Source organism: Anticarsia gemmatalis, chromosome 25, assembly GCF_050436995.1.
Source record: "Anticarsia gemmatalis isolate Benzon Research Colony breed Stoneville strain chromosome 25, ilAntGemm2 primary, whole genome shotgun sequence".
Lineage (NCBI taxonomy): Eukaryota > Metazoa > Arthropoda > Insecta > Lepidoptera > Erebidae > Anticarsia > Anticarsia gemmatalis.
Window position 1 is genome coordinate 1,956,082 of NC_134769.1, and position 27,183 is coordinate 1,983,264.

General features: G+C 34.6%; 2 protein-coding genes across 4 annotated transcripts; one reads left to right on the forward strand and one right to left on the reverse strand.

The window, feature by feature from the left end:
• Positions 1 to 220: 220 nt before the first annotated feature.
• On the forward strand, positions 221 to 3,554 carry LOC142984023 (trypsin beta-like). Its single transcript, XM_076131322.1, has 5 exons — positions 221 to 322; positions 1,016 to 1,187; positions 1,628 to 1,883; positions 2,169 to 2,280; positions 2,639 to 3,554. The coding sequence occupies exons 1-5, from the start codon at positions 280 to 282 to the stop codon at positions 2,863 to 2,865; spliced, it is 810 nt and encodes a 269-aa protein (XP_075987437.1). The 5' UTR covers positions 221 to 279; the 3' UTR covers positions 2,866 to 3,554.
• Positions 3,528 to 25,633, reverse strand: Magi (membrane associated guanylate kinase, WW and PDZ domain containing protein magi). 3 transcript variants are annotated; one of them, XM_076131305.1, is made up of 21 exons: positions 24,603 to 25,633; positions 22,828 to 23,027; positions 18,764 to 18,855; positions 16,781 to 16,880; positions 16,410 to 16,541; positions 15,941 to 16,070; positions 15,263 to 15,471; positions 14,742 to 14,872; positions 14,530 to 14,631; positions 14,200 to 14,314; positions 13,854 to 13,970; positions 13,065 to 13,649; positions 12,663 to 12,782; positions 12,033 to 12,165; positions 11,741 to 11,837; positions 11,032 to 11,167; positions 10,538 to 10,662; positions 10,102 to 10,193; positions 9,813 to 9,902; positions 9,052 to 9,185; positions 3,528 to 8,648 (listed from the first exon to the last, which is right to left on the reverse strand). In XM_076131305.1, the coding sequence occupies exons 1-21, from the start codon at positions 24,815 to 24,817 to the stop codon at positions 8,461 to 8,463; spliced, it is 3,243 nt and encodes a 1,080-aa protein (XP_075987420.1). In that variant the 5' UTR covers positions 24,818 to 25,633; the 3' UTR covers positions 3,528 to 8,460. The 3 variants fall into 3 exon arrangements, with proteins under 3 accessions (XP_075987420.1, XP_075987421.1, XP_075987422.1); XM_076131306.1 differs by having other exon boundaries at positions 15,263 to 15,453; positions 24,603 to 25,632; XM_076131307.1 differs by lacking the exon at positions 24,603 to 25,633 and adding an exon at positions 23,564 to 23,621.
• Positions 25,634 to 27,183: the final 1,550 nt, after the last annotated feature.

Genomic DNA, 27,183 nt, shown 5'->3' on the forward strand with positions numbered 1-27,183 from the left:
TGTTGCCTTCATGACGCCTGACTGAACACTAGACACGAATGATCATCTTATTCTAAACCGAACTTCAGATGAGACTGTGTATTTAAAGACTCAAAGTAGAGCGCAGTTCAAAAAAAATATTAGGTACCTAAGTATGTCATAGTCACGTCATTTTATAAAAATGTCCCACCCTGTATCATTAAGCACCTCTGCATTGATTAAGATTAGCGAAAATTGCAAGGAGTATAAATGTAACTTTCGTTGATCATCCCTTGTCCAGTGTTTTGGCCACACAGTACAATGGTTTCCGTAGTATACCTGTTGCTAGCGTTGGTGGCTGCTGGTAAGTGAAAAGAAACGTATTTTTACGGCCGATTTTTCTATTTTGATACATAACAACAAAATATTTTCGCTAATAATATACACATGTAAATAAATGGGCTGAAATCGTCAACTAAAGATAAACCTAGAAGATTCTATCTGTTTGGGGGTCTTGGTCTGGGGACCTTAAAAGCATTATTTTCACAATATAGTCGCCAAGCATTTAGAATTTCAAAAATATCACGAGACTAAAATTTTACTTTACCTACTTTGTACGCTGAATTCTCGATTGTTCTTAACTGTGGTCCTAAACTATCTTTTCATATGCCGAAACTTAGAGTGCAAACTACTAGTAAATCAAAGAGTATAGCTAAAGCTTCAGTTGTAGGAGTAAGACTTGGTTATGAATTAGTTAGGTAGAACGCGTATTTACCTACGCATAGCTTGAGTGTTGTGATAGAGTGCCGACCTTCCTGTTTTTATAAATATTTATTGACGTGAAGTTTCATAAAACATTTGAAATAAAAGACTCAGGTTAACTTAATTTTATAAAAATAAGGCGGTATATCTACCTCACGTTTATTTTGATTTATCGATCTTAAGTTTAACTATGTTAGGTATTACATAGAAACATAATAATATATCATGAGCATCAAATCATAAACATTATTTATTTAATAGAAGGCATACTACACCTTCCTTACTTTTGCATCAGCATCAGCAGCGCCAGAAAGCCGCGTGGTGGGCGGTACTCCGACCACCATCGAGGAGTTCCCGTACGCGATCTCCATCCTGTACCGCTACCCCATGGCTGGCATCACCATCCAACGATGCGTCGGCTCACTGATCTCTTCCTTCCATGTGCTGACTTCTGGCTTCTGTTTCACGTGAGTCTTTCGATCGAATCTAGATTAAAAACTTTGTGTAAAAAATAAATTTGTGTTTGGAGTTTTTAGATTAGGTACTTAGCTTGAAGTTTTTCTACTCAGCTTGAATACGTTTAGTAAGGACATTTCTATCTGATTTCAATATTTCCTATTTAACTAGTACCAAATTCAACTCAATGCAATAACAATTTAAAGTTCATTTTAGATCTTCAGACAGACTACTCCTCAGTTATACAAGAAGATCTAGAATGAGGCTACAAAGTTGAAATAAATTTTACAATAACCTAGAACATACTAACTAGTACATCGTGAAGTAACACGAAACAAATAAAGTAAAATAAATAGACCAAAGTTCTAAAAAAAACTAACTAGACTTCTTAAAATACTTAAAAGAGCAATAATCTAACTTGAATCTAAATTCAATTTAATTTCCATCTTAGTGGTGCCATCCTCTCAAACATGCAAATCCGTGCTGGTTCCACATCGAGCATGACTGGCGGCACTTTGGTCGCGGTGAGCGGCTTCGAGAAACACCCCACATACTCCGAGACTCCAAGGGCTGGGGACATCGCAGTGCTGTTCCTGGCCCGAGCTCTGGGCATGAGCAACACCATCAATGTGCTGTTCCTCCCTCCTGCGTTCTTCAACATCCCTGATGGCACTTCTCTGAAGGTCGTTAGCTGGGGATTCGAATCTGTAAGTTGGTTTCAAATGTGCAAAATGTTGTTTGCTTTTTGGTGTAAATCTTTTTTTTACCTTCGAAGAGAAATGGGTTGTCTATCAACTTCGCAGCAAAAGACTATTCAATCACACTGGTATAAGTCGTGATTAAACTAGATCGTGATTCAGGATTACGTTAGTTGTGATGATCGCCGCTAGATAGCACTGTTTAAATATTTCGATATATTTGTGCGCTTATGAACATTAAATAGACACACTATTATCAAAATGAAGTCAATGTTAACCTTTTTTACATGACAGGAGCAAGGACCTCAGATGGAGCTGTTGAAGGAAGGTTACTTCAACAAGATGAACGTATTTGAATGCCAGAACAAATTCAGCGGTCTCGAAGACCAAGTTACTATCACTGAGGGTGAGTACCAATAGACAAAAGATATTAATCTATCAGATTTATTATTTCTAAGTATGCAAGTATACGAAAACCTGAAAGGCAGCGTCAGTACTCTTTTTCTGCTTAGTATTTTGCACATATTTGTGAAAAAAGCCTGTTATGTTCAGAAGTATTTGGCTGTCAGGCATTTTAATGATCAATAATAAACTGTAGTACAAAAGACGTGAACTGGTGTGAGGTTTCTGAAGTCACTGTCCAGATTAGAGTAAAGTAGAGGATAAAGGCAAGGAAAGTATAAAGAGATTATCTGATAATGAATGAGTGAAGAGTCCTAAGGTAGGAACACATTAATTATTCTAAAATCTACTTTTCATTCCAGATGTGATCTGTGCTCAAGCTCCCGGCAAAGCCATCTGCCGCGGCAACTCCGGCGCAGGCATGGTGATCAACAATGTCATCATCGGCACTTCCTCATACCACCAGACCTGCACGGACGAATACCCAAGCGTTTTCGCCAGGGTTGATAGGTATACCAACTGGATCTTGGAAGTGGCTGCTGCTGGACCCAGTGGAGATGGCATTAGATCCGCTCCAGCAACTTTGTAAAGCAGTATTTTTAATATATTCGTCTACAAGAATTTCGACAGAGATAGTTCTGGTGTACGCCAATAGATGGCGTAGTTTGGGGTTTGTAACCGGTGGTCGTCATATTTGTCTGGTAGAATCCCATATTGACGAACTCATGGCTGCTGTTGCTCCGCGATCATTTTTTTGGTAACGGTTGCTATTGGTTTGTAAAGGGTAAATTGCAAAGGACATTGGCTTGACAGTTGTTGGTTAGTTAAAAAATAGAGATATTTTGAAGCTAAATAATTAAGGCTATTTTTGCACAACATTAGAAAAACGAAATGATTTCCTTATTCTTGTAGACGATTATATGATTGAAAACAAACTATTTGTGCTCATCATCGTGGCTGTGAACATTGATAATTTATTCAATTATATTTTTACAAAAACCTCTAGATAAATAAGAACTTCAAAATTCTGTGATCTCTCTTTGAGAAAATGAAATAAAAATGATCTTGGTAACATTTATTCTTTTAAACAATGGTTTAGAATTGTTATCCATAAAAAAGTTAGGTAGAGGTGAGTACACACTATTAAACACAATATTTATGCTACATTTTATAGTGTGTACGCACCATTATCAATTATTTTTTTGTGTTAAGATGCGTATTTTTTTTGGATAAGTGTAATAAAACAGGGTAATAAATAAAAAATATTTATTGAGTAAATCTCTCTTATTTCATCGTTATACATAGGGTCTACAGATCTGATTTGATTCGGAATGGAGCACTCTTTGGATATAGTTTTATACAAATAAACATTTTTTAAATCATTTTTTACAATCTTGGGTAAGGCAAGACAATGTTTACATTAAAGGCACGTTGATTATTGCGAATCTTATGACTAATTAGACTACGTACATAACAACACGCCTATTTTGGAGGGTAGGCAGACAAATAGAAAATACTATACAAGATTTATTTGTGATATAAACAAAAAACTGACAGCCAAATACAAAAACATCAATTACAAATACGGCTTTAATCTTTACAATTTGCATTGAAATTACAAAGACATTACGCCTTTAAGCATTGCTCAAATTTGAGTTTTCGTTTCAGTGTTTTACTTCTTCTTCTTTTGACACTAGATTGACCACTAGCCATACGTTAAGAAGAAGAAGTATTCTACTGTAAGTTTCATAGATACATTGAATACTACACTACTTACACAACCAGGGCGTACAATAAACGTATTTAGCTGTCAAGTTTATTACTTCAATTCCAAGTTTCATACTAAAACAACTTTGAAAGTTTAGTTCTAGTACTTTAAATAAAATGCATTATAAAGCTAGCATGTTTGTGAACAATACATTGTAGGTAGTTAACGGCCAGTTTCACAGTTAATAAGTGTCAGATAACTTGTCTACTAGATAAATTGACAGCATATAAAAATTACTGTCAATAATACGTCTGATAAGATATCTGACGGTTATCCAGAGGTTGTGAAACTGGACCTAATACTCATAGAACATAATAGTTGCCATAAACAGACTTAATAATTTCTGGGTACTATAGCTACACATTGAATTAATATTGAAAAATTATATGTAATCTTCAATTCTGTAGCGTGGTTGAAGTTTTCAGACAAGACAGACATTTGGAAACAAGGAAATAAATTTTCATGTGTCCATCTCTAATATTGATTTACATTATGCATAGTAAAAAATGTATATCGATGTTGGTAAATGCTGACAAATAACGTCTTTATCAGTGGAATCTACTGTTTTATATAAATAAAATAAGAATTTTAATATTTTCGTTCATCTCTTGATTTCTAAAACTTGTAGATTTTCGGTTTACATTGTGTATGCACAGATTGCACAGTTATAATACCTATCTCGTAGTACTCGTCTGATTTGTTTGAAAACTTAGTCCACACTAATATTACAATTCCCGGCTATAAAGAAAAGCCCGTGCTTTTATTTTACATATATAAAATCGGCTTCAAGGTTTTAATTTTTTTTAATATTATAAATATGCCTTTAAAAAGAAAATGGACATTTACGAACAACATTTAAAACATTAATATAACTGGGCATGATAATAATGCTTTTTTCATATGGAAGTCAGACGATATATTTGAAATGCAACTTTATGTGATTGTACATACGACTGAAGGACAAGGGCCAACCAATAAATATTTTAAAATATTCAATTTCGTAAATATTAACTCAAAGTACTTCTCTTATTTTTCTCTCGTACTTTGGGATTTTCTGAACCATAAAACAATGTCACGTAGCACTAAGCAGTTAGTCCCAAATAACATCAATCGTATGTAGTAAGTACATAAGGTTGAATTTCAATTGTACAAAACAAGTAGTTTCCAAAGTTAATATCATCTGCACTAAACAATACTTAGCTAACATTTTACAACATATACTTAAAATTATTTTAATCATAGTATTGGCAAAGTTAATAATAAAGTAATGGTATACTATATCTATTTAAACAAGTAAGTTTTCCAATCTCGGTGGTCCAAATTATATTATATTATAAATATTTAATTAATATGTTAGACAGTCACCGTACAAACTAGGAATTAGTAAAAGATAAAATTTAACAGTCAAATGTCTACTAGAAATAAAACTATAAGGGTTTTTCGCCATGCGGTTACGAAGCCCTAAAAATGGAGCTGCAATACAATATGCAATAATAATAATGATTTATAATATCAATTAATAATATAATCAATTCATTATATATGAGATAAACATTTATGAAAATGTAGTCAATTTTATTGAAATAATCATCTCAAATTCCTATATATTTTGTTTGTATTATAATAAGGTTAGCTACCAACATTAGCTAAGTTTTATAATATCAATTCCTTCACATATAGCTTTTGTAAATACATTTGTCTGTTCATTAACTTAAGCCAGAAGGCCAAATACATTTAAGAAATGTAATACTCAAATCCAATAGACATTTATCATAAAACATTTGTTGCCAAAAGATTGCATTAATTAACTCATATTGAGTAGCAAGCAAAATGGATCTAGCCTACTTTAAACAACAATGTTTCAATTTTCATATAGTTTGTAGAGATTCATTAATATCTCAAATATAACGTCGAATGAAGTCAAATCGTAATAATAGCTTAGCATAAGCATTTTATGGCATAAAGATCTTATTTTATTTCATATAAACTTATGCAATAAAAAATTGATTTATGTACTAAATTTTACATTTCAACGTTACGATTATGAACGAATATTTACATGAGAGATTACTGTTTAGAAAAATATCTTTTGTTATAAGATATTGATACATATTGAGCAAGAGCTTATAAAACTGCCTGTTTTTTTTTTATTAAATTCAAAATCAGAAATGATACTGTCCTTTTCTTTTTGACCTAAAAAGACGGAGACCGCATGAAACTTTTAGTAAACTATATACTGTATTACTAATAGACGTCGTGAAAACTCAGATTAGGCGTTATGTTATACATGTATAAATGTTAGTTAAAGAGTGTTTTTGTACATATATGTAGTTTCAAACTTGATTGAAAGTGACAAAACACTATAATCAAAGCCTACATAACGTTTATTAGTAAGACAGATACATTATCACTTCTCATATCCAAAAAATAAGTTAATAACATTATTTTCAGCTTGCAAGTATGACTATCTCACTATTTCATAGGCTATAGAAAAGGACAGCACTATTTCTGAAAAACGGGCAATCACAACTGGCGTATAAGTATACATATACACATAATAATCATGTATTTTAAGAATTTATACTTATTCTTAATAACTAGTGTAGATATTCTTTATTAAAGCTTTATTTCTCTTCATTATCTTTTGGCACAAATAGTTGTTTACTATCTGGCAAGTTTAGTTAAGTAGTCGTTTGTCGCTGACCGATGGTTTAATGGTTTTCAATAAGCTATCTTCAATCAAAGTAAGTAACCGCCAGTAGAAATCGAGATGAAATCGTAGATATTGTTAGTTCATACGGTATATAGATATGGACCTTTATGAAGCCGACACATACCGATGATATTTACTCGTTATTTTTTATTACCGAGCTACTTTATAATAGTGTAGGTATACAACAACTTAATTTTTGTTTAGAGGCTTATCCCTTATCGACGATAGGTTATAGAAAACCGTAGGACATAATAAGGCCAGCTTTGAATGTATATCATCTGCTGGGTATCATCACATAATGTAAGTTAGTCATTAAATTTTATAAGTCACATTTTAATATATTCACAAACATTTGACAGATCAATGTGTGGAGATTTATAACAAGATCGTATAATTAAGTATGGTTACCTTACCGGGTGGATCTTTATCTACCAGATAAGGCTAACCGACACTTTATGAGATTTAGACATAGGATTCTAAACAGGGACATTCAAACATTTTTATATTACAACACCATGTTTTACTGAATTATCTTCCTAACCGAAAGATTAGTAAAATTTCATCCAAGCTGCTTTAATTGCGAATTAACTATATTGTAAATATAATACTTTTGCTTCCTAGTGATAAATCTAGTTATCGTAGGAAAGAGGATTTACTATACATTGTATACTTCATAATACTTTTATAATTGTTCTATGTCAGCTACAAAAATCCACCATATTGTTTATAAAATTCACACTAAAATTAAACTTTCGTGAAAACCTCTTCAGTTCATACCTTTTGAAATACTGTGCTATATTATGTACTACAAAATTTTGAGCATAATTTTATCAATTTCAAGAATACAAATGGTATAAACGGCACCAGTCTAGACTAGGGGTCTATATTTGGATAATTTCCCCCTTCATAACAACTTGACGAAATGTTGGTATTTTCTTTGAAGTATAGAGGATTCTCATAGCTGACAATAATTTTATTGTAGCTAATAGGAAGACTAAGGAAGAATTTGTTAAAATAGGACGGAATAGTTATAACACGTTTTAGCACTACATACAATCGGAATAGGACGACAAGCATATAGTACAATTTATATAGATATTTAATTTCATGTTGTTAGGTATATCTTTGATTGCATCATTAATATGTACTACACAATAATATGGCTCAAATTTTACACTTGAATGAATGACGGACTATAGTTAAGTAAATCGTAGCTTTCATAAATTCATTTTTCTTTCATGCATGTTAGAAAATTTATTTTTCTTTTACAAAAGTCGGACTTAAAATGACCAATATTTGAGAACAGAGAATTGCGTATATCTGTGTTATATAAGTCCCATTCATAATAATTTGCCTCAATAATATTTGAGTACACAGATCACTAAAAGTCTGATTTAAAGTGGTTATTTCATTGATGCATAAGTCATTAGCATTTCGTGTTTTTAATACACTTATGTCCAATATCAAAGTGATTATTAGTCCACAGTATAAGTCCAATATCAAAAATTGATTTCAATGCCGTGTCTCCATCACACTAGTCCTCAAAACTGGTTGTCCCACTGGTACCTGGGCAGCGAGAAGGGCGCGTGTCAGTCGCGCTGGTCGCGCGCGTCGGGCGGCAGCACGGTGAGCGTGACGCGCGCGCCGGAGCGCTTGATGAGCGCCACGACCTCGGGGTGCGGCACGTTGCGGATGGGCGCGTGTCAGTCGCGCTGGTCGCGCGCGTCGGGCGGCAGCACGGTGAGCGTGACGCGCGCGCCGGAGCGCTTGATGAGCGCCACGACCTCGGGGTGCGGCACGTTGCGGATGGGCGCGCCGTTGATGGCCACGATGGTGTCGCCCACGTGCAGGTAGCCGCAGCGCGCCGCCGGCGAGTTGGGGATCAGTTGCCCTGGGAAAGACGAAGCAATTTATAATTGCTAGCTAGAGAATCGTAAAGGTTATTCGATGTGTGTGACTATTGTCACATTAGATTGTGGCATTACGATCAAACTTAAAACTCCTGTATGCAGAGAAAAGTCAAACCCACACTTATTATTATAAGAATTCAGTAAAGACAAAGTAATTGCAAAATTGGTTACAGAAAGACCTTGATTCTTGTTTTGAGAACGATTTATTCTATTCTAAAGTATAAATGAGTTGAGTTATGATGAGATGAGAATGAATTATTATTGATTATGGCGTTACTGCACGGACCACATCTTAACAAAAAAGAAACAATACATTAAGATTAAAAACATAATAATATTGTCAGATATAACATGAGAATGTGAAGCTTTAAAAAACAAACTTACCGATAGTACTAGTAGCTTTGTTAGCCGATGAAATCACAACAAAGCCGAATCCCTCGCCTTCGTTCCTCGTCACTGTTACATCATAAGGTACCGATGCCCATCCACCGGTCGCCGTATCGTATTGTACACCATACCTATAGAATTTTAAATAGAACTATAGTTCGTTCAAGATCTTTATATATATAATTCTTCTGTAAGGTTGTATGTCACTGAACTTGTCTTCAACGACTGGACCGATTTTTATTAATTTTTTTGTGTGTGTTCAAGGGGATCTGAGAATGGTTTAGATTCACAATTTTTTCCGCTGGACAATGTTTTTTTATTTAATTTTTATGGCAAAACAATGTTTGCCGGGTCAGCTAGTACTCTTATAAAGTTAAAGTTAAGAAAATTCGTGATCGGCAGTCGCTTTTACTGCCACAGGCAGTTATATTATTAGTACATAAGAACTTGGCTTGTCTAAATCATAAAAGAAAGTTATATAGTAATTTAACTTATTATTGTAAGTTATATACTAATAATTCACATTTTGATATTATAATCTGACGACATAATATATTTATCGGACGAGAAACTATCAAATAGCTATAAACCTTTCACAAATGTCATTTTAAGCAAGTAAATAGTGTTTGGGGGTAGAATATACGGGCAATTATTACTTAACATTTTTTATGATCTCTGCGAACCCCTACGGGAAGGCGTGATTTTGACATTATGTATTTAGACATTATTTACTGTTGCATGCAGTTGTTAATACTCACATGGGTACATGCGCGGCGGGAGGGTACATGGGAGCAGGGTGAAGAATATTGTACTGAACTGGCGGGATGTGATGCATTGATGGCTCCGCGCTGTAAGGCAGTGTAAAAATACGTCAGGATATTTTATATTTTTGTATAGACTATCAATGATTTGATTTAGTTTTAATGTTTCTGATTAACATGTGTTAAGGTTTAGTAGTTTAAAAGGATAAAATATGAAATAAGATTCATAAATTAGGATAATGAAATAAAAGTACCTATTTAATTTAATCTTTTATATCTAACTTACGTAAGCAAAGGTTGGTGCGGTAATGGCGCCACCATCGTGGGTAGTCCTAATGGCTGAATGTCGGCACGATTGTGTCTCACACCTAAAGTTACCTGTAATAAATAAACGATAATTTAACCACTAGCTCTTTAATATTATACATCTATATATTGTATGGTTAGTGGTCAACCTAGTATCAAAGTTGTACAAGCCGCCTGAAAGGCCTTTGATATGGCTTAACGACTGTTATCTTTCTTAGCCCACAGATCGTTTACCGATCGGTGAGCACAACTGGCTATGAGCGTCACAAATTATATAATAGCTTAGGTAATAGAGCTTTAGTCCTCATACAAAATCGGTTTCTTAACTTAAGCTTAAATTTTATAGGTTTGTTTTGTTTATATTTTTATTAATTACTTTTTCTTATAAACATTAATAGAACAAAGTAAATACTTACATGTCCTCTAGAAGCAGCTTGGCAGACATACGAGACAGCTCTCGTATGTGTCGCACCTGCTAATGGTATGCCGTCCACTGATGTGAGAAGATCTCCTGGCCGTAGTAGACCATCGGCTGGACCACCTGGACACATAAAAGAATTAATGATCATAATATAGTTAGGAGAAAACTAATACAGATATTAATGCGTGCATGTAAGGTATACGTAACTCGTGCGTGCACGCAATTACGGGTTATACTACGGTGACGTAAAATATGTTTTTTTGTTGCTTTTAACTTAAGTGAGATTTTATAGAAATTCACATTCCTCATCATTGCTTATAACATAAAGACAGATTTGTATTCAGTCACAAGCCAACATGTGGCATTAAACTTTTAAGCTTTAATAAAACCCGTTATTAATTGAGTTTACAACAAATAGTTAAGATTTACTTATTTCTAAACCATAATATGTAAGATTCGTGTCTAGATTATTTGTTATAGGCAACTTACCCGGCACTACATATCCGACGGCCACCCGGCTACCATCCTCCGTGCCGCCCACGATACGAAAGCCGAAGCCCGCGGCGCCACGAGCGAGCCGAACTACTACGTCTGCTGAAGGATCCTTACCACCACCGCCTGACACCTGACGTATAAAAAATTTTAATATTAGATGCTAATAAAATAAATGAATAACATTTGAAAAGGACTGGTCGGATCTTGCCGCCGATAGGGGAGATTTGGAAGAGAAGGGGGAGGCCTTTGCCCAGCAGTGGGACACTCAAACAGGCTAAGGAAGAGAAAAATACAACGCAACCGTTTCTAAACGTGTTTACTGGTAGCACAATTACATGTATTTTTTACTTGTTTCACACGGTTTACAAAAGGATGTTTCGTCCTATCTACAAACTAACCTTTCGAATCCATAATAGCGAGACCTAGAATTATTAGGAATCACATTAACGTTTTTAAAATATCTTTGAACTCGACGAATAAGCTAAAGTAGTGAAGACGATTTAGTTTCAATGTTTAATAATTAAAATCATTTCAAGCTGATTTAAAAAAAATTACCCAAAAAATAAATTGAATTTAATTATTTATTCAAGTTTACAGTTGAACAACAAATCGCTTATAACGTTATACTAAATTTACAATATCAATTATACTATGTCATAAATACAGAATAAATAATTATAAGTAGGTACGTTATTATACTTACTTGTGGATAGTTAGCGACGTATAACGTATTTGGTTGAGCCATTGATTCTCCTTCTAAGCAAGACGGGGACTGCCGTGACGGAGATGTTTCTCGTAACCTGACAACATTACCATTTTTTTTATCTGCTGAAACTAATCGTATAAGGCGTATACAGGCTGAAACTAATCGCGTAATGTGTGTTGTATGTTATGATTTTGTTTGACTTAATACTTTGTTTCCAAAATGGGATTTTATTTTATATTTTTTCGCAAGCAAACATCTTTACATACAAATCAGTAAAGATGATTATTACCTGAGTGGTGAAGACTTTATTCTGCTATTAGAAGAGTTGTTAGACGGTGATTGGCTTTGTCGAGTAGACGGTGAGTTGGCCAGTAATCTGTCCGTCGCGCTGTTGTTAGACGGCGAGTGACTTCTGAGACGACCTAGAATAAATAATAATATAAGTTGCTAAAGTATATTCAGACACGACTTGTACGGCATTGTACGCTTGACTCATGAGTCCACTAAAGAGTAATAGGGTAGATGACTAATTGACTACCAGTCAAATCAATTAATTTTTATGAAATGTCAAAAATACATTTTAGTATAGGAATACGAAATGGTGACGTCACAGTTTCGTTTTTTCGTTTGTATCAAATGAGTGCCTAATAAAATGTATACGTCTGTAGTAATTACAATTTTGACACTATTTACCAGCAAAATTACATAGCCTGAGCATTTCATATGAACCTTTTACGAATACAAGTTCAATATTTTTTCGGTAACCCAGTCAACTAACCAATTGTAGCTTTTGTATAGTTATACACATTACCAAGATAAAGACCGGTATAACCACGACGAAAAGTTGTTAAGTAAGGAAAATGTTAACCCTAAGGACCAGTTTTAAATCGTAGCTTATAGATTTATCAATGTATTTTACCTGTGGAATTAGATGGCGAGTGCGGTCTTATTCGGCTGGAAGATGGTGACTGCCTGTGTGTGCTGAGACCACCGATGGCTGCTGTGGTAGGCGAATGGAGCATACCGTCTTCTGGGAACCCTGAACACAAAACACAGGTCAATTTTATATTGAGCTTAAAAGTAGTTTTTATATCTATAAATAAGATATAAAAAGGTATTAAAGAGAACAGTTTCGTTACTTTTAGCTTCTAACATTTCCTGTAAGATAAAGTGACACACTTAGGGAAAAATAAATTCAATCAAAATAATAAAAAACGACTTTTCACTCTACTGCATTTTTATTAAAATGATGAAAGTTATCTTTTAGACAACCACATTTTCATTTCTTATGGAATGTTATTATGACGTGGTCTTCTCTTACCTCCATTATCACTGCTATCAGCAACACTTGCATTGCCCCGCCAGTACGCAGCATTCATATCAACGTGTACAGTTGGCGTTGGAACCTCCCCCCAATTCCCATTGCCCCACCTCTCATTATTCCCCCACCGATTCCCATTCGTCCCATCATCATACCTTTGACCATTCTCAACCCATTTCTGACTACTCTCGTCCCATTTTTGCCCATTCTCTTCCCATTTCTGTCCATTCTGATATTGACTATTGGGATCCCATTTTTGGCCGTTTTCTTCCCATTTTTGTCCATTTTGATCCCACTTTTGTCCATTCTGATCCCACTTTTGTCCATTCTGTTCCCACTTTTGGCCGTTCTCGTCCCATTTCTGTCCATTTTCATCCCACTTTTGGGCGTTTTCTGCCCAGTTGCGTATATTTGAGTTGTCTACCCATGTTTCTCGTTCTTGCCACTGATTGTCTGGCTGTGGCTCGGTCCAGGGGGTCACGACTGGGAGAGTGAGGCGTCCCCCAGGGGTGCTGCTTCGTCTGCGACGGTCTATGAGACTTTCGCGCTCGCGGTTCTTGTGTTCTGGGACGGCATAGGTGGCTTCTGTAAGGGTAAGATAAAGTGTATATTTAATATTTCAAGCACATATTAAAGGAAAATATAGATACTTACTTGTAGAAATGAAAGTATTTTTTCTAACAGCTTGAAGCAGAAAAGTAAAGCATACTAAAGAAAAGATATTGTTATTGATAGAGTCACGTAGTTAGGATTTTTCTTTAATGTTATTCGTGATAAAGTAGTACTTACCAGAGTTCATTCCATTCAGTCTATCTCTCAGTGTGTCTTGTGTGTGAAGATTAGGCGATCTTAGTTGTTCCGCTGTTGGAGTTTTACTTCTGATCAGTTGATTGTTGTTTGACGCCGCTGTAAAGATTTTATACATTTAAACTTGTCTTTATTATATGAACCACTGTATATTAATAATAGCACGACAAGACAGATATTTTGCTATATTCTTTTGCGGTAATTTTCATAGTACCTTTTATGGTAACAACTTTAAATGGTGGAGTAGCAACGTGACTTTGACTATTTTTGATAATAACTATTCTTATTAAGGTATTTGTTTAAACACTAAAAACATAAAAAAACTTACTGGAAGTAGGTTGTACTCGTGTGGCGGAGCGACTGCGCGGGGCTCGTGCGCTGGTGTTGTTGCGGCGCCACACGCGGAGAGTGGTCTCGTGCATCGCCGGACAGTCCTTCAGTACCTGCGAATAAATATATTAAATAGGTATTTATTTATTGTTAATTTTTGTATCAATTAAGATACAAGATTAAGGATGAAGAATTGAGTTTAATGTTGATTATGGTTTTCTTGTAGAAATACTTAAATATTTTTCATATTTTTACTGTTATAGGGCAGCATATAGATTCAGTTCTTTTACTAGATCATGTTGCTAAGATGTCCAAGATTTATACTAACTTGTACGACATGTTGGTGTGGTGCATGACGGACGTCGTGTTCACCAATTTGTAGCAACAAGTCACCTTCCCGAAGACCAGCGCAGCGGCTACGATCTAACACCTAAAAGAGAATAAAGATACACATAAGAAAAACGTAAAAAGTCCATTTGAGTCACTATTATGTATATGTATAGTCAATATTGTTAGCGGTCAGTAAGGCGGCACAAGTACCTTTTTAACTCTTTGTCCATGGACGCTATCAGCAATGGTGAAGCCAAAGCCCGCGTTCCCGCGGCGTAAAGTTAAAGACAGCTCTCGTCCAGCACCGCCCATTGCGTTGCTGTCAGCTCGTGATGTATGCTCTGAAAACATAAAAGAGGCACAATGTAAAATATTACAGAAAAAAAATACAATGACTCTTAAAATACAGTTGAAAGTAAGGTATATGAGTAGGAATCTCTAAAATCGGTGTAGGCAGACTATTATTGCAGACATAACCTTGTTCGTCTGTTTGATCTCTACCCTAAACCTACTTTTATAGAGCCAGGAGTTTCGTCAACGAATAATTAGGTAGACTAAGTAGTGAAAGAAGACTTATAGCTACTTTTATAGAACCTAGGGTTTCTCTAAGGTGTGATGGAGACTTACCAAAAAAAGATGAATTTGGAAGAGCTTCAGAGAGCACTTTAAACCGTCGATTCTGAGCCTCATCGTCTTATGAGTATAGCTAATGAAAAGTTTGACAGACTTACCACTAGCTAAAGACAGTACATGATCTAGTGAAGGGCATCTTGGCAGCTCCTGATTACTATCATCAATAGTCAGCTCGTCTAGATCAAAGGACCTCGACATCATTCGCCTCTGTCCAGGGCTATGAGGAGGTGGCCCTGCATCTGTCTGATCTCGACCTTTGTTCTCGTGGTTCGGAGAGTCCAGGTTGAATCTGGAAGATAGGAGGTTGCTGTGTGTGTATTTACACCCTTAGGTGGGCTTGAGAACTTTATAATAGTGTTTAATACGAAACGATTCACTACCACTATCAACTAAAGACAACCGGCTAGATATGAATAAATTTTGTACGAAAATCTAATCAGCGGGCACCGCAGGAACCATTTTTGCAGTGCATTTAAAATGTCACATTGTGGAAGTATATTTGCGACTGCCGCGCAGAGGTGTCGAATTCAAAGCCCAGGTCCAGCCATAAAGTGAACAGATCTTCAACCAGTTCTTTTGCGTACCCTAGGTTGTTTTTTTATTTTATGTCAATTTAATGACTGGTTGTGTTATTCCTCGGCATAACTTTATTCCTTAAAAATGTTGTGTTGTTTAAACACGTATAGAATTAATGAAATGAATCAACGAAATCTGCGTACTCAGGGACTGTCTATTTTTAACGGCAATGTAAAGCAAGGCTCATGATTAAAAGTTACCTAGTCCGCAAAGCTCTGGTCAACTGCTGCATAGCTACAGCGTCTGAAGTAGCTGGTGTTGTCGCGTCCACTGCCAATGTACTTAGCACGCGAGTGTTGGGGTCTTCTGAGTCGAATGATAGAGGGTATCCTGGAAATATAACATGAAATATTATATCACAATAAACTAATAGTGGCTCTTTTGCAAGCATAAACTGTAGACGGCAAGGCACTACGCTTAATTAAAAATATTTATGTCACGATTACTGTGCGTAGTTGTAAGTTTAAAATATTAGGTGTTAAAAAAACTAGTAAATATGTAAAGATAGGGACAATCCAGTAGAAAGGTATTTAAGCACAGTAATCAGTAGGATTCTTCTCACAGTATTTTTGATAGGATTTTTAAAGAAACCGCAAAATGATTCAATCGAAATATTAATTCATATGAATTTTTATAATAACGAAAAGAATAAAGAATGTGTGTTCATACCTCTTACAAGATGCAGTGTGACATCAGTACCAGGTGTGATAGACTGGAATATTTGGGCAACGTGGGCATGTGACAATCCGCGGACACCGCGGTTGCCCACACCCACTACTACGTCACCTGGCCGAAGGGCACCTGCGAAAAAATAAATTTATTTATTTTTCAATATCACTGAAAACAAAAAATGTTTCTTGTCCCAGAAAGTCTACTTTCACAAAATGGATTATAAAGGCTTAACTTTAATGAACCTAAGCTAAATATAGAACGTGGTTTCTATGTTACTTCTTTTAACAGTTAACATATTAAGTTGTTATCTCTGACAATGACCACCTCTGGTTAGTCAATAGCATAGTTAAGTATAGAAGAAGACTTACCATCGATCCACGCTGGACTATGCGGTACGATGCTTCTGATTTGAAGATATCCCTCCGTCTCTGGTATACCTTCAGCGCCGATTAGTGTGAAACCCAAGCCCTGAAACATTCATAAATGATCATTATTATAATACCTATACATATGATTACACAGCTACAAAGCGTCGAAAGACTTCTTGCAAGATGAGTCAATGTTATAGTTAAATTTGATTCAAAATATCTGGACAGGGGTGGTATAGCATATGGATGACTGGTGTAAAACAAGACCGAATCAGCATATTAGATTAGATTTCCTTGTTGTAGGTTTCATTTCTAGTGTGGCAGGGGCCGAAACAAGTTCCGAGGTCGAAAATACTGATTTTACTGACCAAAAATTCAAAAATACTGACCAAATACAGACCATTTCTAAACCGTTTCTCAGGTGAATGGTGTGAAATAACAAAAAATACAGTCGAATTGAGAAGTCAAAATCCTTTTTTTAAGACTGTTAAAAAGCTTATTTTCGGTTATTGGTCTCCACCATCCCCGTTGTCAACCAGCATCGCCTTTTTAATGTGTTAAAAAGCTTTGTTAATAAAGTTTTCAATCAGGTCTTAAGAATTTTCAATCAGGTCTTACGAGTTTTCAATCAGCTCTTACGAATTTTCAATCAGGTCTTAAGAATTTTCAATCAGGTCTTACGAATTTTCAATCAGGTCTTCAGAATTTTCAATCAGGTCTTACGAATTTTCAATCAGGTCTTAAGAATTTTCAATCAGGTCTTACGAATTTTCAATCAGGTCTTACGAAATTTCAATCAGGTCTTACGAGTTTTCAGTCAGCTCTTACGAGTTTTCAATCAGGTCTTAAGAATTTTCAATCAGGTCTTACGAATTTTCAATCAGGTCTTAAGAATTTTCAATCAGGTCTTACGAATTTTCAATCAGGTCTTAAGAATTTTCAATCGGGTCTTACGAATTTTCAATCAGGTCTTAAGAATTTTCAATCAGGTCTTAGGAATTTTCAATCAGGTCTTACGAAATTTCAATCAGGTCTTACGAAGTTTCGCAAAAGTGCGCAACGGCGCTAAAGAATTTTCACTTCAAAAATATTGATTTCAAAAAAATTGTAAATTTTAATTTGCTGTTCTATTGAAGTCATGTGATGCTTCAATACATGTATATGTTACTGGCCCGAACTGTGGTAAATCCTAAGATTATCCAGTATAACCTAAGATTTGCCAACTCTCAATGGTAAAAGTCCGAACAATTCTTTTATTTCGAACTTTTACCTCTATTCACTTGATGATGTCGAGATGTCGCCGGAGCCCCGCTTCGCGGGGTGCTTTTCTGCATTGCATTGCATTCCTGCTGGGTGGTTTAAAAAAAAATAACGACATAGGCTGAGGTGGGAGCTTCGCTTCGCTCGCTCCCACCTCAGCCTTCTAACCTAACTTACCCATGTCGCTTTGCCCAAAACTCCTTCTTTATAACTATGTTACGGTATATAATTATACCGTTACATAGTTATGAAGAAGGAGTTTTGTATATACTGTATATGTTACAGTTTTTAAACTCCGGCTTGTTCGGACTTTTACCATTGAGAGTTGGTAAATCTTAGGTTTTACCTTAAAATCTTAGGATTTACCACTGTTCGGGCTTTTATAGTAACATATTATATATATTACGTAGATCATCAACATAATAGCGAGCATCCAAAGCAGCCCTCTGATATGATTACTGGGCAAATCGAGAATGTAAGATTGGCCAACAGCAAAGGAAAACCAAAAAAAAACGTGTGTGAGTTTGGAAAAATACTGACAATACTGACCGATTTTCTAAAATACTGACTTTTACTGACCAGGTCCAAAAATACTGACTTTTACTGACTTTACTGACCTGTTTCGGCCCCTGGTGTGGTTGCCAAGTTGTGCGTTTTCTACACTTCAAACTATCTAAAGCATGTACTAAAGTTAAAAGAGATGTTGAATGTTCAAATATTTACCTGAGTCCCTTTAGTGAGTGTTAGTGTGAATCTCTCGCCGCGCAGCTCTCCTGTAGGCGTCGGCCCGTTGGACTGCCCGTTACCGCCATTCTCTGAAGACAAATTTTCAGCTGTAATTACGTACTATAAGATATGCAGATGACACCTGCGACGAGGGATTATCCTATTAAGGAACTTTGATTTGTTTTTATTTATAGTACTACATCGCCCTTACAATGACTGAATCTACCACTAGCTCGGAAACTGTATAGTGCCTTAAGCTTCCTGCTAACGAGAACTTACTTTGTCTCTGTTTATCATTAGTATTTCAATGTATAACTGTAAACAACTTTATTCTTACGGAAGTAAAACCAGCAAGTCGGCTGCATTGAATTATGATTTACACGAATAAAAATTCAATATAAATCACTCAATAAATCTAATTTATTATGAACATTAAAATCACACGCAACTAATGTCTACACTGGCCTCCAGCTATCTGTCATCAGAAGTACTAAAAACTGCATTAATAGAGCGAATAGAATTTCCTGCAGAAGTGGCAATCTGACTGGACATCTAGTCCAATGGCCAGTGACATTAAAGAACAGCTGTGAACATAATTCTGAAAGCACTGTGTTATTACGTGAATGATAGATTGACCGAGGTTTACTTAGAGGGCAAGTCCTAGGGTAAATCAAAGTGAATCAGCATTTTAGATTTCCTTGCTGTAGGTTTAATTTCTAGTGTGGTTGCCAAGTAGCGCGTTTTCTACACTTGTAACTATCTAATTGTTTTCGTATTACGTATTAGACGTAAAAAATACTTGATAAATTAGTTTTTTCAAAAGTCTAGGAGTGGTACCAAATTTATATGGCAGAAAATCGCTTCTCTGTTTACCAAATATACATATTCTCTCTAAGGTAAAGTCAGACCAACCGAGTTGTTAGCTCTTCTTTTGGTTGGAATGTTGCGAAGGGTGTACGAGGAAGCTAGGACAAAAAAATCTAGCATTTGTGTTTCTTTTGCTTTGATCGTATAGATATATCAAATATAAACACTTCTTGTCCCTATATATTTTTTGATCCGACAAACGGTCCGTTGAGAACATCGATCTAAACGTCTCTCATTACTATTTTAAATATATTATGTTTTAGATACCTTATTTGCTGAGTAAATGACAGAAAATGAATGCAAAGATCTAAAAATTCCAGTTCTAAATATCAATATTTACGTAAACTAAAACCAGCCGTAAATAATGTGTTTAGTCTCTGTTATGAATGAAGCCCAACCGGTTCGCATGTCGGTGATTATGTGTTCCGATGTTCTACGCACAACTCAAGAACAATAGACGCGCAATACTGACACGTTACGTATGCCGTTTTACAATAACCGTAGTATTGTTTGAATAGTGTCCTGTTTCCAATGTTTCACTTTGGGCATATCATTTTCCTTTACTTTTGAATGAATTGAATTTAACCCATTAATGTCCCACTGCTGGGCAAGGGTCTCCTCCCTTAATGAGGAAGGTTAAGCCTTGAGTGCACCATGCTGACCAAGTGCGGGTTTTAATTTTTGAAGTAAGTTAAATTTATGAACACGTGATAACGACGATAAAGCGTAAAAATGAGGCTGTGCCCTGAAATTTACAAAAAAAAAAACAGAAAAAATATCACCTTTAAATATTTTAAACTGTAACAAAAATGCATCATCTGTGAAAAGTTCCACTGCCTCAACTATCACGTTTCATAAGATACAGTCTGGTGACAGACAGACAAAGTTTCAGTAGGGCACATTTTTACCCTTGGGCTGTACCCAACAACCGTTATTTTCGAGAAGCTTCCTATTTTCGAGAAGACCATTGTGCCTTATGTCGGTTACACCTTTCAAAGTGGTTACAACCATATTAGGTAAACAGCTTTATCAATCAAATCTCTACAACAGCAATTAACGTGTGCAGGTATATTTGCATGAATAATCCCGCAAATTAACGTCCGACACGCATAATTGGACGTAAAATATCACACTTTTACTTTACGAAATTTGCACATTATAGTTTTCTATTATATGTAGATTCGAAGTAAATTAATCGTCTGGATATAGAGAAATATGCAGTGGTTATCTGTGATATAAGTACGCGCTTCCTAAACATTGATGCTCTAAGGAAGTAAAGAAAAATAATGGCTTGGTATAAAGTGAGTAACGAAAGGACAACTGTAACTGGCAGAAAGACAGAAATGAGTTATTTTACAATTAAACATCAGTCTTCTTATCATCGCCTAGTCGCAATTTTGTGCTGCTTAACCAAGGAAAGCTACAGTAGTTACCATTTTTTCGGGTTACTATAGTATGTTGACATAAACCAATTTACACAACAAAAAAAAACACCTAGTTGGTACTTAACACTTAATTTACCTAATCACTGCTGATCATCAGTTTATAAAAAGCGTAATGATGCTCATAACCTTCCAATAACATTATAAAACAGGCTGCGGCTGAATTATTACACACCAAGTGGACCATTACAGAGTAATTTCAGTGAAATATTGCACTTCCTGCAAGAATGAGGTATGTTTCATGAAGACTTAATCACTTTGCACTGAAATATTGTATAAATAAATGCAAGGTAAAGATTTGTAAACAGATTTGTCGGTATAAGATGCAGGTGTTCATTGAGTTATGGAAATGAATGGTAGGTCAGGAATATCTAGATATTTGTTGACTGCTTCGACTGTACTGGAAGTTATATAGGAAAAATACATGGATAAGGGCAAGCTCATATGTTTTTCCATATGGGGTTTTATTTGCCATCTTTTAGTGATATTGATAGTTATCAAAGCTATGCATGTTAGAAGTCATGCCTTCTTCCCACAAGGGCAGACAGAGACCAAAGAATACCACTTGGTATGATCCTTAAAAAAATCCTTTGTTTCATTCACAACCATACGTCACATCATACAGGACCGCCGATTAGGATTGAAAGACTATGTACACGACTTTTTGCAAGACATCACAGATATTAATATTATCATGTTTGCATTAGTTTCCATATTAGTTAACAAACATGCTATGCAAAAATTGCAATTATAATAAAAAGAAAATAGTTTTCTTTCTTCCCAATTCATATTTAAATGAAATCTAAAACATTAATTGGATAACAGGTTATGAATGAAAGAGAGACATAATACAGAATTCTAACATATTTTAAGTACCTAAATAAGTTTCTCACAATTCATAAAATATCAGCAAGTTAAATATAATAAATAAGGTTCAGAACCATACTGAATTCTAATGATAATAATGAATAACTATACAAATGCCAATTAACTCACAAGAAAGTAGAATAAAGTAGACTTTCATTTTTTAATAACCATATGTGTATAATTAACACTGGCATAATAATTGTGTAACTCAAAATTACATAAACTCTTTGTCTATGTTTCTGTTTGCAATTGATATTTTCACAGTGCAAATTGAAATTTCTTATGTAACTCCATTGATAAGTTCAGGTTGTTACATAAAAATTTGATATTTTTGAGTAAAACATGTATTGCAATTGAAGATCTATTGGGTTTAAATTGTTCTATTATGGTTATGTGATACTAGAAATTACTAGAAAGCCTGACTGTCCAGACCCTAACTTCACTTTGTAACTTATGTTTTTTTTTATTTACGAAGTAGGTGACCTATATTTACAGAATTTATTTTAGTTTATTTATTATCACCTTACACAAATAGCATCTACAACACATGTAAGTTATGGGTATAAAATTTATTTATGTAAGTCTTAACCAACACTTGGCCATCATAACAGACTTAAGGCTTAGCCTCTTCTTCATTCTGGGAAGAGACCCTTTTTTCTATACATAGGCATGCCTTATTGTGCTGTGACAGACAATAAATTGTTTATGAAAAGGATAAAATAGCAGATGGAGAAAGGCGCATAATGTATATTGAAAATAGTACTCATCAATAATCCAAAGATACACAATATCTTAGATTGGAAGGTGCTTTACAGCCCCCATACATGGTCTAATGGATATGCTCAACAGTAATATGTTTAATAACTAATGCTATAATTCTCTTACCTCTCAACCTCCTGGCTTGCAGTACAGGATTTTCATACTGAGTCCTCCTATTAATATGGTCTACATAGTAAGAGCCATATCTCTCATCAGTGACTCTCTCCCAGCCGAATGGCAGTTCATCTTCACCACATTCTCCAAGAGAATGCTTCCGGACTCTCGCTAGTCGAGGGTCTAGCCAGTGTGAGGTGCCTGTGTTGTGGCTGGAAATAAGTAATAGGAAAACATCAGTTTTGCCAATATGACATAAAAATATAGTATCTTTGTATTCCTAAAAAAATGCCTTTGTTTCATAATATAATAAACAGAATAGGGGAATTTTCTGTTGAATATTATTTAATTTTTAGTCCCATTTTCATGCCATAATTTTACAATACAATAGCATGAATAAATTTAATACCAACAAAGTAAAATAAAGGATACAAAGAAATTAATATTGAATCCACTACTTAATTAATTCACTTGAAATGATAGATAAAAACAATTCAGCAAAGGAAAGAAGGACAGACACAATTTCTGATTTTAAAACCACAAAATAAATAAAGCCAGACATAGAACCAGTTCTATACCAACACCATAACCAGTATATAATTCACTATTTACTTTAAACAGAGTTTAAATTATTAAAATACCCTAACCCTAATTGACGGTAATTCTATTAGGTTAATCGCTTTACTCATAAAAAGACATGTTATAGACACAGTTAAATGGTTTCGAAAGTATTCAAATAACATCTTACCATGAATAATACTCATTAACACTGTAAAACCACAGCTCTTTACTGCACAAATACATTTCCAACCAACTCAATACTAAGAATAGCTATTCACAAAATTGCATGAACAGGAAACTCATAGTGCGTGTAACTCCACATAATATAGTTGTTTGCCAGTAGAGCAGAACACTATCAATCAGTTTTATTTAGAAATTATAATTGTTCAACAAGATATTAAATCGGGCAAGCTTGATTTATTACCATAAACAGTCCAAACATGACTTAAAAATGTGTCACTTCAAATTAACAGTTTTTTTTCCTAGTGGTGCATGAAATCCAAATTCTATTCTGTTATTTTTGTTTTATTTAACACTGATTAACTTGAAATGCTTGATAAAAAGAATGTACTTGATATTTTAAATGACAGTAAAGTCTTTGTTTAACCTGGTGGCGATCCTGGCTTTATGTAAAATTTTACCAACAACACTGTATTAGTAAAATGTTATTATTTCCACTGCTGAGCAACCATGTCGAAGCCATCTTTTTATCATTACTATTCCTAATTTATAAGTTATCAATGCTTGCTTCATGTTAGAAAAAAAAATCTGTCATCAATATCATTAAAAGAGTTTAACACTAGAACTAAGAACAAATGTGGACTGAGACTGGCAACCAAGAATTTCTTTTATAAAAAAACAATTTAGATAAAATCTAAACCCTGTTTTTGTTAAATGTTAGTCAATTTAATGCCAATTATAATTCTATTAGCATATTTGTCACATCTAAACTAAATTGATTTTTGTTGCCATGGGTTTATATTGAATATACACTTTTCAAAATGACTAAACAAAAAATAACAATAGATCTTTTGTTCAGTGTACAGTCGAGGTGGTATTTATTATAAATAGGCTACTATCTAATGTTTTTAATATTTGAAATACCTTATTAAGCTGAAGAAAGGCAATTGGAAAAGAAACCATTTTCTGTTTAAAGATATTGGTGGTTTTAGATTCAGTATTTGTATAGTGTAGGTACATATTATGAATTAAATTACTGCACTTACTCAATGAAATAGACTTCTCCTGAAGGTGTGAATGCCTTCTCCCACATAGGAGGCAATGGTCCTAGGTTATATTCATCCTCATCTTCTCTTTTGAGCCCTGCATCACCAGGCCTCACTCCAACAACAGAACCACCAACAGTACCAGCGGTTCCAGAGCTATGGGTGGAGATACCCGCTGAGGATAGTCTATCTGAGTCCACTGAACTCTGAGCCATTGCAATGTCAATTAAAAAACACCACTTTTAGCACATTTTTACACACAAAAACTGCCAAATTCCACAAAATGTTCGCGCCAAATTAGACCACTATTAGAACATTGAACAATTTCAAATATAGAACACCTTTTCTCTACGATCTTCATAGATAAAGTACATTTTTTTCGCTGATTCTGACCACTATTTAGTCATCACTATGGCATTCCACAAAAACAAAACAATACAGGAATGTCAGTAACCACGTATGAGTCATTTTGGGACAGATTCCTCACCGACTTGTCGAATCGTGTATTTTTTTACCTGCACCATAGTTACCACGTAACAAATAACTGGATTTTGTTTAGCACTCTGCAAGACCTTGTTAACAAACGCGATGCACATAAGTCAATGCAACGTTATGTGCTGCAGGTGCATCGTAACGTTCATCAGCGATAACAATATCAAAACACATTTCCCACGTTCACTAGACAATCGTAACGGTATATCAATACGAAATGAATTATTTTGCATGTAAATAAGATATGTTCACTTTCTCATAAACAGGTAAACTAAATCTCTTTCATTTTGAAAGTGGGTGCAACAAGTGTAAAAGCACACATCCACAGATGTTTGTTTATAGCCACTGCGAGTACATAATTAAAGGTTGTTCCACTCTTTATTGAATTAACGACTTTACCAACGAAAACCTATTCCATTTATAGCTTGATTAATTTTTTTTGTTAATTTTTCATTGGAATTTAAAACACATGCCACACATAGTCACAGTTTTCACATAAAAAATAATAAAAACGAATTTAATTTACACTGGTCAGATGAATACATTACACAAAACATAGACAAGTTAGAATAGAGATGCGCTCTATCGATATTATTTTAACGGACAACCGATCAGCCGTATCCATTGGTTAAAAAATTTGAAAATGTTTGAAGTTTATAAAAAATATGCCAAAGTTTATATTAACATAATTATGTTTTTAGATAGCGGTCAAATTGCCTTATAGGTACAATTTATCGCTTTTTAGGAAAGAAAAGTAACTTGATACTCGGAACTCTTCAACTCTTAACTACACAACGTTCCGTTTCTTGCATACTTATTTGTCATAAAAGTATAATATTATTATTGAACTGATTTATATTATTACTTTTATTCAATTTATTGGTTGATATTATGACAATCCACTTTAATCTAGAAAATCAATAAATCTATAATTTATTTCGTAGAATAACGTATTATTTAGGTCAGCAAAACAAATGATGTTCTTAAGTAAATTTCAATAATAAATTACTCAAAACAAAAGGTTTATCGATAACACGATTTTAAATAGCTGATTTAATTAACATGACTCATTTAATTACCGTCGGAAATGAAACCATGAATCTAAAAACATATTATTCCCAATCGATGAATTTGTGAGATTCCCAAGGTAGCTTCATCTATTGTACAACAGATGGCGTTGATGAAACATCGAAAATCATGAACCCTATTTGATTCAAATAATTGAAAAGTTTATCTTTCCCTAATTAATAATTATTATCATAGTCTTAATGTTAAACAGAAATATATTACAGTTTTGGCAATTCTGATGAACATATTTGTTGCTGATGTTAGTTGCTCGAGCTGCATTCGGGTCTTTAGTGGAAATGTTTGGTCTAAGATCCTGGCCGAAAGCATAAAATTATAAAAGACGATAGCCTTAATTTTAGTACTTTTTTAAGTAGGTACCTACCTTATATTATTGTTAAGTACCTATTAAATTTTATGTCGTTCGGTATTTAGTTTGGTTTCCTAATGTCTATTAGCTAGTCACACGCAAGAGTTAGAGGGAGATTTGCGAAGAGTATCGATATAAATCCTTATAGGAATTGAAAATTTGATCCAGTTTAATAACATAAAATGCTATCGGATCTTTAAATTTTAGGGTTTACGATACTTTACTTGCTGCCCGACACGTTTCGATTAAATTGCATCGACCGTGGACATCGCGTTTAAGTCCCGTAAGCAATTTTGTAATACCTAGGTGGTGTACAAACCGCGAAAGTTAAAAAACTTTAATTTTACGTAATTTAATAAGACCTCACAGTTTTAACTCATCATAAAAAAGTATCAACATAAATAAAGTGATTAATAACTTTAATCAAAGCCAAGAAGCTTAAACAAAATATTTCCAAATATATTCCGTCCGTCTGGATTCTTTTAGTACCTATCCCTTAAAATATCTTCATAATTTATGTCTTATTTTGGGCCGGCGACCCACTCCAGATTAATCCCACAAGACGTATTAGCGTGCATTCTTCATTTTATATTTTTAAATATATTTGCGTCATACATTTTTGGATGATTAAATATGTTTTACTTTTTTACTCCG

What these genes read in the sequence shown, in the direction of transcription:
- Magi (XM_076131305.1), bottom strand. Translation starts at nt 24,817, where the DNA reads ATGGCTCAGAGTTCAGTGGACTCAGATAGACTATCCTCAGCGGGTATC. An exon ending in ATGGACAAAGAGTTAAAAAG is followed by an intron (nt 14,632 to 14,741) that starts GTACTTGTGCCG and finishes ATTCTCTTTTAG; the next exon opens with GTGTTAGATCGTAGCCGCTG. An exon ending in CTCGCCATCTAATTCCACAG is followed by an intron (nt 12,166 to 12,662) that starts GTAAAATACATT and finishes TATTTATTCTAG; the next exon opens with GTCGTCTCAGAAGTCACTCG.
- LOC142984023 (XM_076131322.1), top strand. Translation starts at nt 280, where the DNA reads ATGGTTTCCGTAGTATACCTGTTGCTAGCGTTGGTGGCTGCTG. An exon ending in GCTAGCGTTGGTGGCTGCTG is followed by an intron (nt 323 to 1,015) that starts GTAAGTGAAAAG and finishes CTTTTGCATCAG; the next exon opens with CATCAGCAGCGCCAGAAAGC. An exon ending in TTAGCTGGGGATTCGAATCT is followed by an intron (nt 1,884 to 2,168) that starts GTAAGTTGGTTT and finishes TTTACATGACAG; the next exon opens with GAGCAAGGACCTCAGATGGA.